The sequence below is a fragment of the Cydia amplana genome, chromosome 15 (genome assembly GCF_948474715.1).
Source record: "Cydia amplana chromosome 15, ilCydAmpl1.1, whole genome shotgun sequence".
Taxonomy (NCBI): Eukaryota; Metazoa; Arthropoda; class Insecta; order Lepidoptera; family Tortricidae; genus Cydia; species Cydia amplana.
This window is the reverse complement of record NC_086083.1, coordinates 14034096-14054287: the sequence shown is the minus strand read 5'-3', so window position 1 is coordinate 14054287 and position 20192 is coordinate 14034096. Positions and strand designations below refer to the sequence as shown.

At 35.9% G+C, this 20192-nt stretch overlaps 1 protein-coding gene across 3 annotated transcripts in view; it reads right to left on the bottom strand.

The window, feature by feature from the left end:
- LOC134654620 (paired box protein Pax-6) overlaps nt 1-20192 on the bottom strand; it is a 93488-nt gene that overhangs the window by 8918 nt on the left and 64378 nt on the right. The window contains exons 6-7 of one of the 3 annotated variants that reach the window (XM_063510086.1): nt 9633-9800; nt 7455-7537 (exon numbers count right to left, since the gene is read on the bottom strand). In XM_063510086.1, the coding sequence (XP_063366156.1) occupies nt 7455-7537; nt 9633-9800 (251 nt within the window). The remainder of the gene's footprint in view (nt 1-7454; nt 7538-9632; nt 9801-20192) is intronic. The other 2 variants (XM_063510087.1, XM_063510088.1) reach the window with 2 other exon arrangements.

Sequence of the window (20192 nt, the reverse complement as noted above, 5' to 3'; positions counted from 1 at the left end):
GGCCGAAATGGGGAAAAGGGTCGAGAGTGTTGCTACGTACGTTTATGTTTTATTGGAACTAGATATATTTTAGTTGTTTATATGAGAAGGAAATGCTTATGAAGAAATGGTCCGATGTATTAGAAGTTCGTGCAGTCATGAACAATATTCAATGGTGTGCCAAATGTGCCTTATTAGAACCTTCAGGAAATTGAAAAAGAAAATGCCAACAGGGAATCTCTCAAATAAATGCAATGAAATTGTACCTATTAACTATATAATATTTTACTCCCATGAGCCGTGGCAAAATGGGCGGACAACGCGAGGAAGATGATGATTTTATTTAGACATCAATTTAATGGATCAAGTCCAACTTAAGTATCACTTTGTATTTTTGCCTAGAATGTTTATGGATAGACTGTGTTATTTATATACACTTTACTTTAGTACTTGAAATTGAAATTCTACTTTAGGCTACTTAATACGTAATTTAAAACCTTCTTCGATTGCAAATCTCTCTATAAAACTTATTAATGTAGGTAAGTAAACGTGTAATATCAAAACCAGAAACATAAACGAAATAATTCCGGCCCCAAAACGTAACCTAAAAATACTCCCAACGTCCATAAAAACGGTGTAACGCCCTGAACTAAATCGTACTCCGGTAAAATATTATGACGTTTTTCCTCCATCCATATCTACTACCTACTCGTATACTTCACTGACAGCGATGACAAGGGGCCCCGTCATTTCCTTTTATAAATTGCGCCACAGTTGCAAGGGTTGCTAAATGAGATTTGCCGTAATTCTGTTATTTTGACAACAAGTTGCCGGAGTAATTGTTTTGGTGTAACCTAGTTATGGAAATGTGTAGTTTTGCGGACTGTGGCTTGGTTTGGTTGGGGTATATCGATTTTTATTCGGGTTTATTTGACAATAAATACCTAATAGTAAGGGCTACAAACCAAGTTTTATCAATTCACTCGGTCAAAAGTGATATGTGATATGACATTAAACATAAGTCATAACTATCTTCATCTCAAACAACCTTTACACTTATTAAATTGCACAACGGGACTTAATCGCGTATCTAAAATAATGGGTAAAAATAGTGAAAGTTTAAATCAGAATCATTACACTTTATACGAAAAAAAAAAAAAATTAAAAAGATATCTACTCTACCTTTACGGCTACCTTTTCATTAGAGTGACAGATATTGATACAAATGAGTTTAAAAACAAATTCGTGGACTGTGTAAGAGATTTAAAGCCTCACACAAGAGAACTCACATTAAAATGATAATAATCCGGCGAGCCTCAAAATCATCAATACCCAGCTCTTGGGCGCCATATTGCCGGAAGCGACGCACGCGCTGGCACTGGCAGCTTCCGGCAGGCAACGGTCGACTTATTTAATTGTTCAGATGTTGACACAACATGACGCTTCGCAACTTTGTTTAAGATTTAAAGTTAGGATATACTTAGTCCAACAGATATAGCTTGCCATCCAGCGCGGTAATGCCGCTAGTATCTTTGGCACTTTTGGGCTGGGTGGGGGTCGGAATGGGGGTGATAAGTTAGGTTAGTTTATTAATAGTGTGCTTTTTTTTAAGGTAGTTTTAGTGTCTTCGTTTTTTTTTTAATTGTATTTATTAATTTATGAAGTAATGTAATGTAAATAAAATCTTAAATATTAAAGATTGTAACTAGGTTTAAGAAATTGTAATTCTATTATTATTTTAAATAAACGGATATACTTAGGTATCTGTTGTGTCTTAAAAGTTAAAAGATTGTGGTGAAGTGTTAGCGGAAATGGAAACATTATTCTGTCTTAATATCAAAGTTGCTAAAATTGTAATCACGACTGGATTGTCACCTCAAATTGCTTCTGATTACGTCGTCGTCGGATATCTGACATCTGTAAATGATTATTTTGATGATTGATTGTACTTATAAATGTTTTATTAAAAGCCTGCCGATCCTACAGCCGGACTGTTCCTACAGTTTTATAGGGTTCAATGTATCTAAACCTATCTATTATTATTTTTATCTAGTATTAAGATTATAGTCATTATATAATAATAGTGCACTAATTAGGAAATAGACGCACGTGTATCGTACAACGTTTTACAGTACATATGGTCCTTTAAATTTTAGACGTAGTTACGTAATGTGCTTATTATAGCACGGTGTCGTAATGTAGCACCGGATGTACTATAAAATATAATCATTCAAGTCAGACATTCCCAGCGACAAAATAATCGCAATAAGAATTTAACCATAACGCCAATAAACTGAATTTATTGTTTTTCCTACCTATTCCTGTTTTCCCAGTATTAAAGGAAAATAAAAGCTTAATATTTCCCATCAAGTTTTTTCCGCCATTCTGCGCAGACATTCATAGGGTCGCAGCCCTTGTTCTATCTCATTACGAAGTTTGCTCATTAGCCAGAGGAATTATGAGTAATTTGTCATTCACAATTAAATTTTGTTTAGCTCTGCGAGGGACTAAGGCTGGAATTGCACGCTGAAAGTTTGTAGAATGAGACCTGGACAATTACATAAAATATAACTAGTTCATGTAGTTATGTTAGTACAGTCACCTGCAATAATATGTTACACAACGAAGGCCGCAAAAATATCTGACGCGATCTTTTTTGTAGAGCCTTAAGAGCGTGTCATATATTTTTGCGAAGGGTAAAATATTATTGCAGGGGCCCGTTTCTCAAAAGCTTGTAACTTGTAATACATGTGGAAGTCCCTTTTGTAACAAAAGCTGTCAAAAAGTGACATCCGCTTGTATTACAAGTTACAAGCTTTTGAGAAACGGGCCCCTGGTGACTGTACCTGAGTCTTAGCTTTATTCCAAGAAAATCAACTTTAAGAAGCTTATTCCCTATAAGCATTTCTTTCCCAAATTTCCAGGATTTTTTTTTTGTTGTCCGCTTTATTTATTTTTCTAACTATCACTTTTTTTCATTATTTAGGTTTTTTACGTAAAGACTTTATATACTAAAAGAAATCGAATTAAATCCGACACAAAAACAAACCAGTTATTTACCAGCATTAATCAAAAAGGACAGGAGAGGGAAAACATCCCTATCCCAATCCAAACACTACCTTATTACCAATAGATAAAATTCATTTTCAAATGTTGCGTATATAAGGTTGTTGTAACCTGGATCTAGCCAAATTAATATGAGTTTTAAGAGTACACGATAAGGTTGGTATTAGTGTGTGTAAAGATTCATGCGCGGTGGGTGCCAATTTTTCAGAACGGGGGGCGGAAATTCGCCCTCGCTTCCTGTAGGCTGGGTCGATATACCCCGGTAGTGTGCCCACAAGTGGGGACAGTGTGGGATTTGTGGGGTTTTATTAAGAATTTTTAGAGGCTTGTTGAATGCGTGTTTGAAAAGCTGAAGAGGATGTAAAGTGTACGCGGTATTGGAACCTTATAAATGTGGTTTTAATTTTTATTGATATGTTACCGACCGAGATGCAAGGGCGAGAGATGTTAAAATGAAATCAAATTGGCATCAATTTGTAAATTCAAGTAGAAATCGCTATTACGGTTACAATGATTATTGTCAAGTTTTTATAAGTTTTATGCAGTATTTTTTGTTGAAAGATCCGTTATGTAGAGTAGATTTGTCTCACACCTTATATTATAGTTTAAATAGCTACGAGTATATTATGACTAGTGTAGTGTGTAGTATAGAATAGGAGTAAGCAAAACTGGCATATATTTTTTTTTATATATTTATCAATAAATGTTCTATCTATCTATCTATAGTGTAAAAAGTAGCGTATCTGTATACAATAGTTTTCTCGTTAACCCACTTAAGAAAAACTGTGGTCATCCTTCTCCGTAAATTGGATAAAATATCCTGCATTTTCTAACCGTATGGTCACCCTACACAGCCTTGAACCCGGGGCAACACGTGGTAGCCACTGGAAACAACTCCTCGAAAGCCTTCGCGCCATTCAAGCTAAACTGAACTTTGTTCACTAATCTTAGGGCGCAAAGTGGTTTGTAGCGGCTTCCCAGTAGGGTTGTGCAATCGATATGTATTTTGTATTATTTCGCGGATGAATACATTATGCTTGTAGTCTAGGCGTTATTTAGCTTATGTTTAGCGTTATCTAGTTTACAAATACTATAGAAACCTGGATTTGGATTCGTACAAAGATTTGATTAAATGTAACATTTCTCCATAAAATAGGACTAAAAGTTTTCGATCAGCATTAAAGTAGGTAACTTGGACAAAGTAGAAAGTAACTAAAATAAGGGTTCCTTTTATACCTTTTTGGTACGGAACCCTAAAAAGCATCATTCATTTGTATACTACTCAAAAAGTGGATGTTATTGTGTCACTGTCCAGACTCTACCAAAAATGTCACACAGAACTAAATTGCACTTGAAAAAAAGAAATATTTTTTGTAAAAAAACTAAAAATATGAAAATTATTTCTTAAAATGACCATGACCATGATTTCAGTTGTCCGCACCTCCCCCTACGTTCCAGATCTCTATTTCATATCAGCTTTGCTCGTAAGAATTACTCTCGGCACACTTTTTTCAGACGAGTCCCTAGTTATGTTAATAAGCACTTACATGATATTGATCCTTTTCACTCTTCCTTGTCTAGTCTCAAAATTGAACTTAAACGTAAATTGTTTTAGTTTAAATATTAGTTTAGATATTAAAAATTGTTTTAAATAGGTAACAAAATGTATACACGTAACTTTCTGATTGTCCTACCTTCCAAACAGTGAAACAAATTGATGACTACTTGTCTTATCCGATAACACTAAATTAGAAATTGATGTTAAACCTATTTTCCAATCTTCTACGTACGTACCCTCTATATAACTTCACACAATACTGTTTGTTTTGAAGACTGGTAAATATAATTTAAATAGGTATGGTTCATAATTTCAAATTTCTTTTTCTTTCTACGGTTATTATGTATGTTAACATTATTTACTGATTAATGAACCTCCAGGTCTGTTTCTTAAGTATGTTAAGTACACTACATTGTACTAAAAATCCATTTGCATTATGTGACTGTTTGTGTTCTAAATAAATTAAAAAAAAAAAAAAAAAAAATTATTATACTTGAGGAAACTCAGCGATTACTTTTTAGTGTTCCGCACAAACTTTGTTCGCGGAACTCTTATTTTATTGTTAAAACACATAAAAAATAAAAATGAAAAAAACATGATATCCGGGGTCCTGAGCACGTACATCCATCTCGCTCACGCTTACGCTCAGTGAGAGTGAGAGAAGAAAACGAACTCAGTGGGCCATTACAAATAATTACAATACAATACAAATACTCTTTAAGTACTGTTCGTAGATAGGGTCACTACCAACTGGGTTACAGGGAAGTTCGCAAATTGCGGGCATTTTTCTCTGTCACTCTAATTACGTCTTCATTGGAGTAAAAGAGAAAGATCTCCGCAATTTGGCGAATTTCGGTTTTCGCGGTAGGCCCTCTATAATTTATGCCGCTGTTTTCGTTCGATCCATCCAACAACACTATTTAATTTTATAACATCCTAACTGACTCAATTCTTAAAACTTGTAGAATCATAATACATAATTAGATTTAAAATCCGTTTAGTTAAAAGCTTAAAGCTTCTGCCAAGTCCCCTCATGATAAATGGTGGTTTAAACTGTTGGCAACACTGCAGTTGTTAAAGTGGGACGGATTTTTTTTAAACGGAGTCTTAAAAGGTTTTCGGTGCCAATTCGAACATTCCGATATCAAAATGATGTCATTTTGCTGTCGCCCGTGCGTGCCAATATGACGAACAAGTACGAGTGAATTGTACGCGCGAAATAGGTAACAAAATGATATTATTTTGATATCGGATTGTATGTTACGGTTTTGAGTTTTAACCAATTTTGATACGACTTTGACGATCCGCCATTCAAAGGCCCATTCATATTCTTGTTACGCTAGTTGACAAAAGTATGTAAAAATATTTAAAAATATTATATATATCAGAAAACTACTAAGCTCAAAAACAGTTAATAATGAATATTTTATTCAAGCTGAAAAAGTGAAAATAATGGATCTACATTCTACTGGCATAAACGTAAACAATGCTTAAGTCTTAATGCGAAACAAATCATAGTTTTCTCGATAGTCATCCGAAATAAAAACAACAAAAAATCCGCCGCAACCCAAACAAAATACATAACTCACAAATGAAAAATTCAAACAACAAAAACATTGTTTAACATATTCCATAGAGAATATTTACATAAGCTATGTAATATTCGCATGTATTTGCGTCGGGGAGGGTATGTAGCCCTTGTTTTTTTAGTATGTTTGCTAAAGACGCATCCGCGTGGCCGTGCCTACGCAAACAGGCAGTGTAAACAAGCCCTTATGAACGCATTCGTTGAGCGCTTTTAATAAAAAAAACTCCCTTCGATTCTATGGTCTAATTGGAAGTGTAGAGGCTTATTGAAGTTTACTTTTAACAGCGTTTTAATGTTAACAGCGTCTAGCTTTGTTATTTTACGTTGTAAGTACCTGAAAAGATAAAGTAGGTACCTATACTTGATCAAACAGATATTATCAGTAGAAAAAGGCGGCAAATTTGAAAAATGTAGGCGCGAATTTGAATTTCGCGCCTTTTTTACTGACAAGATTTTCTTGACCAGCTATACATGTGCCACCTAACTAGTTATATCTAATTTTTCGTGATCAGTGTATAAAAAAGCAGTTCTTCTTGTGTTGGAATCAAAATCATAACCTAATAAATATAGAAAAAATATTTAAGAACAATCTGTCAAAATCGCTGGTTTAGTAAATGTAAACGATAATCTTCGGATTTACCCCAATGCACCCTACATATTTATTTAATCCAATTGGACGATCCATGTACGATGAAATACTATAATACTAACTTTGTACCTATGACCATTGATGCATTTAAGTATATTATCTAGCATACCTAAGCATACGAGTACTTACCTGTATTTTGTTAAAAAATGCTTGTTGTTACTGAATAACAAAAAATAAAAAAAATAAAAAAAAATATGTAAAGATGGTCATGCAAATCTTGTCAGTAGAAAAAGGCGCGAAATTCAAATTTTCTATGGGACGATATCCCTTCGCGCCTACATTTTTCAAATTTTCCGCCTGGTTCTACTGACAAGATCTGCTTGACCATATATATAATTAAAACCCGAGCCTTTTTGACTTAAAAAATCTTTACATTATTGAAATGGTATTATATCTTAAGGAAAAACTTAAATTAACAAGTTTTTATATTTAATAAAACAGCCCACATATTTTATATAATCCTTAATTAATTCTTACGACATTGCCCCAAGCGATCTTAATCTAGTTTAGTGGATTATCCATGCGTGTATACACCGCTTGGTACCAAAAAGGCGGCAAAGTTAGTATCAGAGCGTATCGCCACCTTACAGCTGTATTTTTTTTTTTAATTTTACCTGGATACGTGCCTCAGGCAATCCTATCTTTTCGGCCAGTCGTTCCCGCGCGAACACGTCGGGGTAGTGCGTTCGTTCGAACTCTGTGGACAGACATTCAAAATTAAATTTAGAATTGGACACGTTCGAATTTTCGGATCGACGGTGAGCGTCAAATCGAATCTTCGTGGATCATAGGGCTGGGCATTTTTTGGGGAAAACCGGACTGTGGCCGTTGCTTTATTTATGTTGCCAACGAAAAAACATGCTAGAGGACCATGCTAACTCTGCATACCGTTTGCAATTACAAAGTGTCATCATTAATGTCAAATTTCTATAAAAATATGACGTTTATAATACCAATCCCTCACTTTGCAATATTCAAGTATATGCAAAGTTATCTTAGACAGACTTTAGGTGCGTTTTTACTTACATGAAGATTGACATTTCTGTTTCTTTTAGGTATTAGGGGTTGAGATTTGTACAGAGTTGTCATGTAATTTAATTTAAAAAATTCAAGGAAAAACAAATAGAAGTGAAGTAAAATTACAACACCATATTTAAAATGATCAATATTACAACTAAAAACAGTAAACATAAATCTGTAGCGTAAACGATCACGATTATCTGCAATAGATCCCAAATTTCATAAACAACGAACATGTTTACCAACCTAATAAATGTATTATGACACCCATAAAACAATAAAGTAATAAAACAAGCAAATAACCTAGATAATAATTGCGACTGCCACGATTCAAGCGCTGAGCACACACGGGGGATTGGGGACATTTATTTATTTACTAATAACATGTCGACAAACAATAAATAAGATGAAAGGGACATGGGAAATAGGTTTATTAGGGCTCCAGGGACCTCTTACAGTTTGGAAGTGGACAATTTCGGCTGTCAATTGAGTGCTAAGTGACGCGGCGATTTATGAACCTGTACGGATATGATGGTCGTTCTTGTCTACGTGACAGCGTGATAAAACGGTGTCCGTCACTTTCTTTCCCACGGTGTTAAACAGTGACAGTTATTTTATCACGTGGATAAAGATGGATAAAGCTATCCATAATAGGCTGGCTGATAGAGAGCTAAATATTTATGGCTGTGGTGAAGATGAATGGGTGATCGAACTTGATTAGTTTAAAGATTAATTAGGTTATGGTCTTATTCTCCATTTGTTTATAGTGAATTGGTAAGACCGGGACATACATTGGTTAACTAATTAAAAAAAAGCGGCCAAGTGCGAGTCGGACTCGCCCATGAAGGGTTCCGTATTTAGGCGATTTATGACGTATAACAAAAAACTACTTACTGGATCTCGTTCAAACCAATTTTCGGTGGAAGTTTACATGGTAATGTACATCATATATTTTTTTTAGTTTTATCATTCTCTTATTTTAGAAGTTACAGGGGGGGGGGACACACATTTTACCACTTTGGAAGTGTCTCTCGTGCAAACTATTCAGTTTAGAAAAAAATGACATTAGAAACCTCAATATCATTTTTGAAGACCTATCCATAGATACCCCACACGTATGGGTTTGATGAAAAAAAAATTTTTGAGTTTCAGTTCGAAGTATGGGGAACCCCAAAAATTTATTGTTTTTTTTTCTATTTTTGTGTGAAAATCTTAATGCGGTTCACAGAATACATCTATTCACCAAGTTTCAAGAGTATAGTTCTTATAGTTTCGGAGAAAAGTGGCTGTGACATACGGACGGACAGACAGACGGACAGACGGACAGACAGACAGACAGACATGACGAATCTATAAGGGTTCCGTTTTTTGCCATTTGGCTACGGAACCCTAAAAAATGATTTATTTAGTAACTTAATAGCTTAACATTATGCAGGTTGGTGTCTCTTTTTAAGCATACAAGATACCTGTGTCAAGAGACACCGCTCTTCCTTACTGCATGGTTTGCTAAGTACAATAACAAAGCAACCTGGCCCTGCCCGGGCCGGCGCTTCCGGCGCTTACTTTTCTATGACAGATGACTGGTGATCACGGGATGCTTTCCATAGAAAACGAAGCCCAGGTAGCTCCGGCCCGGACACGGCACGGTCTAACGTGAGTCATCTTTAGTCTTGAAGATGCTAACGATCGTGGCCCAGAAAATTATGATCAAATAAGAGTACTGGTAGAAAATAGTATCTAAACAAAGTTTTTAAGCTTAATACGATTCTTACCTTTTTCAAGGCTGTCTATCTGGTCATTAGTGAAGGACGTCCTGTTCCTCTGCAGCTTCCTCTTCAGCCGTAGCCTCATCTGCGAGTCCTCGTCTCCTGAGGAGGCGTGTTCGCTGTTCCCGTCTGAACCAGCTTCAGACTGCAGCGCGTCCGCTGTGGGGAGATGGTCTATTAGTCGGTATATAGTCTGTCCTAGAACTAGAGTGGTATATGGTGCTTATATTTACATTAAACCATAAAAAAAACTATAAAGTCAAGCTTCAAGAGCTTTTATCCAGAGGCCGTGAGTTCAAGTCTCACCCAAGACAGTAATTTTTTCCACTTTTAAATTTATTCTAAGTCAAGCTTCATTTGCGCTGAGTGTAAATATAGGATGACTCACGCTAGACCAGGCCAGGCCCGGGCCGAGACGACGTCATTTTCTGTGACGGTTGATCGGTGATCACGTGGTGCTTTCTATGGAAAACAACGGAAGTTCCGGCCCCGTCCCGGCTTGGTCTAGCGTGAGTTATCCTTAAATTGTATGATATGTTGCCAAGAAAAGGAAAGATAAGTACGAGAAACAATACGTTTGTGGTAAGTGAATACGGTAATAGACGTTTTGAACTCCAAATGCATTGAGAAATGAGGCGTCGGATAAACAACGCTTAAGAGTTGTTATATCTAGAGTGTAAAATGTAAAAAATAAATCAAGGCGTGTAAGTATTAGTAGTAGTATGTTGCTTTCATATAGAAGAGCTTTAATTTCAATATATATTTTCCAATTTCTAAATTACGAGCACGTTTACGATGTTATCCCACGTATATCCACCTTAATTCAGTCATGACGTAAAGTTTTTCAGAAAAGTTTACGAAAACTCCATCAAACAACCACTACGAATTACGCAACAAATCTCAAACATAAACAAACTCACACACCCACAGCCAGCAACGTCCTCATTTTTCACAAACTGCACTCGACAACTATCAACCAAATGACGTCAACAAAACTGCACAATTACTCGACTGAACCAGTCATCATGAGCTCCCAAACGTACCACCACACAAAACTAAAAACCAGTTGTAAAGGACCCGCGAGACTGTCAGATCGGGTCGTTCGCGGGGTCGCGCGTCTCTAGCGAGATGACCCTCTTATGAGGGCTAAAATTAAACGTTATTCGTAATGTCGACATGCCCCAAGCTAATTGATTAATTTGCTTTATGGTGTACTCGAACTGCCTGTAATGGTGCATGGGCTAGTGATGCTGAATGGGGGCTGTTACACAATCTGCCACATTTTTCTGATACGCCCCACGGATCGTTTGGTAATTCTGTGATGGATGCAATTAATGTTTACAAGTGCATCCGTCAGATGGAATGAATTGGTTGGCAAGGATGCCCTTAGCTAATTTGCTCTTGACACCGCGCTTTGAGATACGATAGGGTATAAGTATAAATGTTTGCCGATAACCTAACCTATCAAACTTGAGTTGCAAATTGTAAACTTAAATTACATAGAATTGACTTACCCCAGGTATACTGATAGTTAATCTATATTCTTATTTCAACTAAACTTACAAGACTAAACTACATAAGTAAGTACTAGGTAGAAATGTATGTATTTTAGTACATACCTTCTTTCTACATAGTTGTCAGTTTCATGTTACCTATTAAGTTAAAGTTGTCCTATCAATTAAAAACGTTAGCAATAAGGTTTGAGCATAAACTATTAATGTTTTTCCAAAACACCAATTTTTAATTTATCAAATCGATCGTAAAACAAAACACGTTATCTGACCTATCCATTTTAAAAACTAAACCGATCATTTCAAAAACAACGTTCGACATTCAAACACTCGATACATAAAGCGGGCGCTACACGACATGATTGATGCGCGACATTTGCTCAGACTTTCCAATCGGTTGACAATTTTGATTGATCGTGCATGCGCGCCCTAGCGACGCGCCGTGCAAATGAGAATGTTCCCAAATTATGTTTTTTTTTGCAGACTTGATTCGGACTTTACGATCTAATGATGATTTTAGACGGGTTATAAGAAGTTTTTACGCAAATAATTTTTGTGATGCAGTCGGGTTAGATTTTGATTAAAAAACTGAAGAGAAATGTTGACGAGATGATAAAAAAGATGTAGGTACTTATATGATTAATTTAGACAGTTTTAAACATTATTTTTATTATTATAAGTAGGTACGAACAGCCAATGAGTTTTTAGTACCTAATTCAATATATCTAGTTAAAATTAAAAAAAAATAGATTCGAAATAATTTTTGTATTTTGGGAAATGTACCTATAAGGACGTAGTCTCAATCGCAACAAACATTTCATAACAATAGCCAAAACAACTGAATTTATCAAAGCCACTTAATTAAGCTCTTTAATACCGAGAAAGAAATCTTTTTACCAATGAATCCAACAAAAGAGGAGACCCAGCAACAAAGAATTATTTTCCCTATTAAGGGGCACATTTTCATTATTTATCAACGTCTCAGCCTACGAGGAATTCATTAAAAAACCGAGAGCACTCACAATTCCGATAAACAGATGATTGGGGCGAACATGAGAGAAATAATTGTAATAATAGTGGAAGGAAGGACTCGCGTTCCAAGGGTTCCGTACATTAAGTCCGACTCACGCTTATCTGCACATTTCTAATAGGTTTTCCTGTCATCTATAGGTAAAGAACTATTTTGTGTACTTTTTTCAAAATTTTAGACCCAGAAGTTTCTGAGATAATGCCCCCCCCCCCCCCCCTTTATTCCCCCGAATGGTCGGACAGAGAGACAGACAGACAGGCGCACGAGTGGTCCTATAAGGGTTCCGTTTTTTCCTTTTGAGGTACGGAACCCTAAAAATGGGGGGAATACGGGGGGTCGGGGAGGTGGGGGGCGATTATGTGGGATCGATACTGTCACTTGCGCGGAGGCAAGGCAGAGGCGAAGGCGGACAGTGGAGCTTGTCACGGTCAATGTTGTGGATAATGGCTCCTCTACACGATGGGCCAGCGCCGGCCACTCCAAGGGACGCATTTATGCGTTAGAGGGAGCAAGTGATATGGCTATCTCATTCTACCGCATGGCTGCGTCCCTTGGAGTGGCCGGCGCTGGCCCATCGTGTAGAGGAGCCATAAAGTAGAAAACAGTATTGGTACACTGTGGTCACCTTTGGTGAAAAAATGGACAGAATATATCATCACAAAAAACTTTAAATGTATTCATATATATTTAGTGATAAGATCGCTTACCCAAACAATATTTAAAGGCAAAAGAAATAAGTAACTTTTTCTAATAAGATTAAGTCAAGTGTTATTGTGTACAAAATGTAATAAATATACTGACTAATCTAATGTACTAGGAAAAATATTTAAAGAATAATCAATATTGTACTACACTTTATTTAAAGGTTCAAAGTAATTTTGAAACAAATATAACACGTATTTACAATCGACTTTTTAGTCAAATGTTTTTTATATTTACTTTTTTTTTTCAAGGCATGACGAATGTAATTAAGCTGTTTGTACTTTTTTTACTGTTGTACTTTTTTTAAATCCGCTGTCGCCATTGCTCGTGCCTCTAAGCGTCCCTGCGGCCGGACAAGGCGCGATTCGGCTAATTCGCCGCGCTTCCGCAAATAAATGTTCGGCTGCCTGCGTCTCTACCGAACTCGAATTTTTCTTTACGGGCTAAATTCGGTAGAGAAGGAGGCAACGCTAACCTTGGACAATGAATTCAGTGTTTTACGTTTTTGTTTTAAAAATATATATACATATTATGCTTTTTTTTAATAGCATGTCGGTTGCAAACAAGTAGATAAGATAAGATAAAAGATATTTATTTGTGACGATCACAAAACATGTAAGTCTACGGCCCGCTTCATGGTAAGCAATCACTGTAGCCTATGGTCGTCTGCAACTTCAGGGGTGTTGTACATGCCTTTGTTTAAAAACAGGTAAACTTATTTTTAAATGTCCTTCTTTCTATAGTACGATTTTTTTGTTTTCCTAACTTTGGTAGCTAAAAGAAATTTGTTGCGACCATTTTGTCTCGATTTAAAAATATTCTTCTTGTTTCCGTAATACGAGTTGGGCCAATTTAAAATATCAACTTTCGTTGAGATTTCATTTGGAACAATTTGAAGTAATACCTACAAGTAAGTAATTAATTCAAGGAAAATTTGACATATCAGACAAAGGACCAACAAATAAATCAGCATTAGAAAAATCTAATATTAGCAATATTAGCAAATATGCAACTTTGTGTGTCTGCAGATTTATTATTATCACAGCGTTCCGCACTATTGCAGAAATATGCGAGTAGCATAGCTTTATCTAAATCTCGCCGGAATTAATAATTAAATAGTCCTTAATTAAATAATGAACGGCCTAATAACTGTTTGTTTGGTCCTCTAATTGCATGTTCCCAAGAGAATACCTAATAAACTCTCCAGGGCATTAGGAATCATTGTACGCCAGAATATCGTTTAGTATCAGGAGCTTAAACGTATGTTCAAGTATTTTTGAACCCATTCGATAATAATTGATGGTCACTAAAATACGAAAGTTTATTATTATTTTTTGTCCAGTTAGTTTCTAAAATATTCCACAGTGCAATAATCTGAAAAGTTTATTATCACCAGGTGCTATAAAGCAGCCCCTTGGCAAACTATCGATATCAAGTGGGGGGTTCCATTACAGCCCCCTCATTATCAATCCATTCCAACCATTTAATATTCAATGAAACAATACCCATTTTTAATTGAACACTCCATAAAGTGGTTTCATTCTATAAAACTCCGCGCCATTCTCCGTCTTAATCCATTGTGTTAAGATCGTTAAGGGCTGCTATCGCGTGCAGCGTTCGACAGATTGCTACTAAATGTGGTTGGTTACTGTAATTGACTTTGCTGGAGTGCCTATGCTACAAGAACACGTTGTGAACACTTGTAAACTGTCCCTTTGAAGCGTTATACCGTCGTGCAAAATATGAAGGCACACTTTTACATTTTCTGATCGTGATTTCGATTCTTATTTTATATTTAAGATCTTAGATATCATAGGACTCACTCATAGGCAAATACGAGTATATGTATGGTTCAAATGGATTAGTATTTTATTTCGCAACAAATTATTTCTAAAAACTGAAACTCTTCTGATTTTTTGCTGAAAATAATGTGCATGTTTGTGGTGTACACTGTTCTTTTCTAGTTAGCCAACCCTATTGATACATGTCCCAATCAAAATAACAACATAAAAACCAATCATTTGATCCCATTTAGCTAACAATCGTGAAAACTATCCATTATCTGTCCCTAAGTAATAGTCCGTAGGGCCTGTCAGCCGATCTATCGTGGCACTTCGATCCCCGGGCGCCCATGTAAGTGTTTGTACAACAACAGTAAGGCAGAGGTCATCTTAAATGGTACATAGATACTGCAGAAAACAACGTTGTAAAGGTACGATTAGCTTGTATTTTATTGTGTGGATAATTTTGTAATTAAGCAAGCGATACATATTTATTTATTTAATCGTATGGCGTAGTATAGTAAACAGAAAACAAACAGTTATAAATTCAAATTGAGTCCAATCAGCCACTTGGTGGCCTCGTCGTTAAGGACGATCAGGTCTTCAGGAGGTCCGTTGGCATAGCGCGTTATGGGGCAATCCTCTATAATGTGCTGAATTGTTTGTGCAGTCTCGCCACAAATGCAAGTCGGGGATTCCACCCATCCACAGCGGTGTTTGTAGTAAGCACAGCGACCATGGCCAGTGCGAAGTCTGTTGAGGTTGCACCAGTGCCGTCTTGGGAGGTCAGATCCTTTGATTATGGCACCTGGAGTGATTCCGGAGCCCAGCTTTCCCGCCATCAGTGAGTTCCACGACTGTGACCACTCACGCTTCAGGTTGAAACAAGTATCGACAAGACCCTTAAAGATACTGTAAGAGGCATTCCTGGATTTTAGGCGACAGTTGGCTGGGCTCATAAACTCCGCATGAATTGGTAGGGCTGGGTTCTTTTGGAGCGATACATAAATGTTTATCAAAATTTTGGCTGCTTATTATATGAGCACTGTGTTTTTGCCAGGTACCTATATAATGTTTTACACACTTTACACAGAAGTCGTCAAAAGAGCATTTATTATATGCCGATAAATGTGTATATCTACGTACAGTAGCAGTAGCCAAATTTAAAAGACAATACAATCAAAACAGACCAATATAAGTATTTTTTTTATTCAACATTAGCAATTGATCGATCGAATAAAAGTATCACGCAATCTTACGAGATTCTTCAATACCTATGTTGTAATCTAGAAATGTACAAGTTGAACACCCTCCTAGCTCAACAAAACCTGCTTTTCTCACTACAAGTAAAGTTTCTAGACTGAGACAAGTTACTGGAAGCCAGTCCGTAACTCCGCATCCGCACGGATGATTGGCGAACGGGGATCGCTCGCAAATATTTGCGTCGTCTCCTAATGCATGGCTAAGTGATCAAGTGACGTATATATTTACCGTCTTATTCATAAAAATTTGCAAATCTCTGTAAATTCTATCTCTTTCTAACTTTAATGTCTAAATGACAGATTGGGGACGGCGTTTATAAAAAGCTATTTATTGCAAAGTTGATATTTTATGTTACGCTATGGATATGGACTTTTTTACTACGCATTTTCACATAGTTTACGTTTGACATTTTGATACGATTTCTAACAATAGTAACAACCCTCCTCAGGGCTGTCATAACTTCATAAGTTAAAAAATGTTAAAAGAATATTAGTCTAATTGTAAAATTAAACTAAATATTGGGTGATAAACTAATACCGAAACCAATGAAATACATTTTGGACATTTCCAAAGTTAACTTGCACAAAATTCCAATAATATACCGTCAAGCAAAAATCAATACAGGCTTGCACTATGCTTTGAAAAATACAATTGAATATCCCAATTCAGTTACCTATCAGTCAATTAGTGTCCAACCGAGCTGCGGCCGCACCACTAGGCGCCGCGGCCATTATTGTTCTAAACGTGTGCACAAACAATTTGTGCTATTATTACGGACTAACCGGACCACTGTGCAAATGTTGCGTAATATTTTGCATAGACGAAATTGACTTTAAATCTATTATTTCAACAGTTAGTTTGCGGTAAGTCGATCGGCTCTGTTGAACACAATATTAATTTTAGTAATTCCTAATGGGATTTTTGGGGTTGTTTCAACAACGAAATGGAATGGATAAAATCTAAGTAAATTAGGTTTAATGTAACAATTTAAAATAATTACATTATCCTCAAGTTAACTAAAATTATTACCTACATATGTAAGTAAGTAAATATTCTTTATTGCACAATAATTATACATTTTACATACAATATGTAAAACTACAAAGAAATTTTAACGATTTTTAAAGGTAGAAATCTTGAAAAATATAAATAACTACATAATTCATTTATTCAAAGAAACTTAAATATAAATACGAACTAAATATATAAAAACTAACTACCTACTAAAACCCGTCCCGGGCTGCCCCCGACGCAAAGGGGTATAATTACTAAATCATATACATCAACGTGACATTTAGTTTACTTACCATAAATATATTTATTTTTGTGATTTCCCATTCTATTCCCATATTTATGTATACTACTAGTGGAAGTCACTACCTTCAAATAAACATTTAATACAATACAAAAACACAATCGGGCATTCTGCGCTCCATTCTTGTCTACACCGAAAGTCCGCGTATATTCGCCTATTTTTGCGTGTGACAACACTGGGGACATTGGGCGGAATTTTGTCCAGTTTTTTGCGTGTAGCAACACTGGGACCTTTTTGCGTGCACAGTGGGCACATTGGCTGAAGCCATCGATCCGTGCTGCGCTGAATATTAAAAACGTTTCTAGCGGGAGGAATATAGCTGTTTTTTAAGGTTTGTCGACTAGTGGGACAAAATGATAGTTTGGCTTATAGCTTATGAAACATGTCGAAATCTCAAAGGTTAATGGCGTTATTTAAGATAAATAAATAGGTACTTTTCATTCTAAAAGAGGAAATGATATACATTATTTAAGCAATATAAGCTTTTTTTAGGTTGAATCTTGCTTGTAATCTTGCATTGTTAATTCCCGAGGTTCGATAATTTCGATAATAACTAAAAAAGTCTTCTAGATTATTGCCAAAGATGAACAAAATATTTAATTTGAGGGTTCCTATACATATTTCAATCTATTAAATCCTTTATCACATCACAGAATAATCATACCCAAAAATTTAAATACATTTTAGAGTGAGAAATTAAATATAATTAGGTATTTTTCTAAACACTCCAATCACAAGTAGGTAAAGCATATATAGCTGGTCAACCAAATCTGGTCAGTAAAAAAAGGCGCGAAATTCAAATTTTCTATGGGATATCGTCCTTCCCTTCGCGCCTACATTTTTCAAATTTGCCGCCTTTTTCTACTGTCAAGATCTGGTTGACCAAGTATATATAGTTTTAAGAATCTCTACAATAGTTTACAAATAGTAAGTATCCGCAATTCGGACCGTATCTTACAATGTTTTTTTTTTTTACAAAAAGAAGTTGCCGATTCAAATGTCAATCAATTGATGGTCGTTGTTATCATATATTACCTATTTTACTGAAATTTACTACGTTTTGTTTTTGTGTTTGATTGTGGTAATTAATCTTAATTGTTAGTATATCTTAAGAAAACATGACTGAATAGGTAAGTGATGAAGAAGGATTACATTTTTCGGGTTGTCTAATATGTTCTCACTGCTGAGGTGAAAAGTTTTGTGAACTACACGAGATTAAAGTTATTTACATCTCGTGCGCTTTTGAGTCCCTTACTACGCTCAAGATTCTAAATTAGATTCACTCGCTACGCTCGTGAATCTACTATAAAATCTTTCGCTTGCACGGGACTCAAAATAAGCACTCGAAGAAATATCAAACTTTGATCTCTTGTTGTACAAATAACTATTTTAACACACACCAATCACAAGTAGGTAAAGTAAAGCATAGTTAACATATTCCAAAAAAAAACTAATAAATTTAAAAACCCAATTAAACCCCTCCTTTAATCGCCGTGTATATAAAATGCGTAGGTAGTTAATACCGGTACAGTCAGCTTTAATAAAAACAGCCGTGTCCGAGCCAGCGAGCCGGGAGCAATAAAAGTGCCCTTATATATCCGCTTTATATGTCCCGTTTTATTGGCTCGTAGTTTACATGTCTGTCATCGTATTACGTATTTCAGTAGAATGGGGTATTCTGATTTACGAAAGTATTTTTATTTTTTATACAGAAGTTAATGAAAAAAAGTTAATGTAAGACTTTTGCTCCGAACTTTTAAACTGATAATAACGATGTTTTTAAACTGTTTAGACGACAACTGCTTCACTCACTTTTTTTAGACAATTTCAAATATGTCTCACGAAAGTTTAAATTCGAACGATGTTTTTGTTCCAAGTTGAAAGTTGTTAGAATAAACTAAGTTACACAAACGAATACCTACCTACTTCAAATAAAATACCTACCAAAATAACCTTTCGTCATAAACTGCTCAAATACAGCGAGCGAAATAAATATTATGGGATAAATCTGCCCCAAATCGACCTTTAATGCGCAGAAAACATTCATTACCTACTTAGAAACAAATATGTATTTGTTATAATCACCCAAATGAAACAACGTATCAACCAGATTATCTGATTTACAATGATATTTTTATTTTTCAATATACTCCCCCCCTATGTTCATACACTTAAAAGATCGATCAATTATTTTTTTTAATCCCTCGTAAAAATATTTTTTATCTTTCGTGTAAAAATGCTCCTCCACTGCCGCCTTCAATGCTTCATCGTCAGAAAATTTATTTCCACGCAGATCCTTTTTAAGATTGGGGAGCAAAAAGAAGTCGCTGGGGGCTAAGTCCGGACTATACGGTGGGTGAGTAACAGTTTTAAACCCACATTCAACAATAGCTGCCTTGGCAATATGAGCAGTATGGACGGGGGCGTTGTCATGCAGAAGCAGAATACCTTTGGTTAACTTTCCTCGCCTCTTTTCTTTAATTACATCCTTTAATTGACGTAGAATGTTAGCGTAGTACTGTCCTGTGATATTTACACCTTTTTCTTTATAATCGATTAGTAATACTCCTTCACAATCCCAAAATATCGTGGCCATGACCTTGCCAGCTGAAGGGATGACCTTCAACTTCTTGGGATGAGCTGCTTGGACTCTTGTTTACTCTCTGGGTCATAATGATGAACCCAGGTTTCATCTCCAGTAACTATTCTTTGCAGCACCTCATCAGGATTTTCACCGCACAGGTCAATAAAATCGGAACAACAAGCTACACGCATGTCTTTTTGAAGCCGAGTCAGCATTCGCGGAACCCATCTTGCACTTACTTTTGACATATTAAGATGGTCATGGATAATATCATGTACGGTACCAATAGAGAGATTGGTTACTTGTGCTATAGATTTTACCTTCACTCGACCATCTTCCAATATAAGTTTTTCCACTTTATCAATATTTTCTTGTGAAGT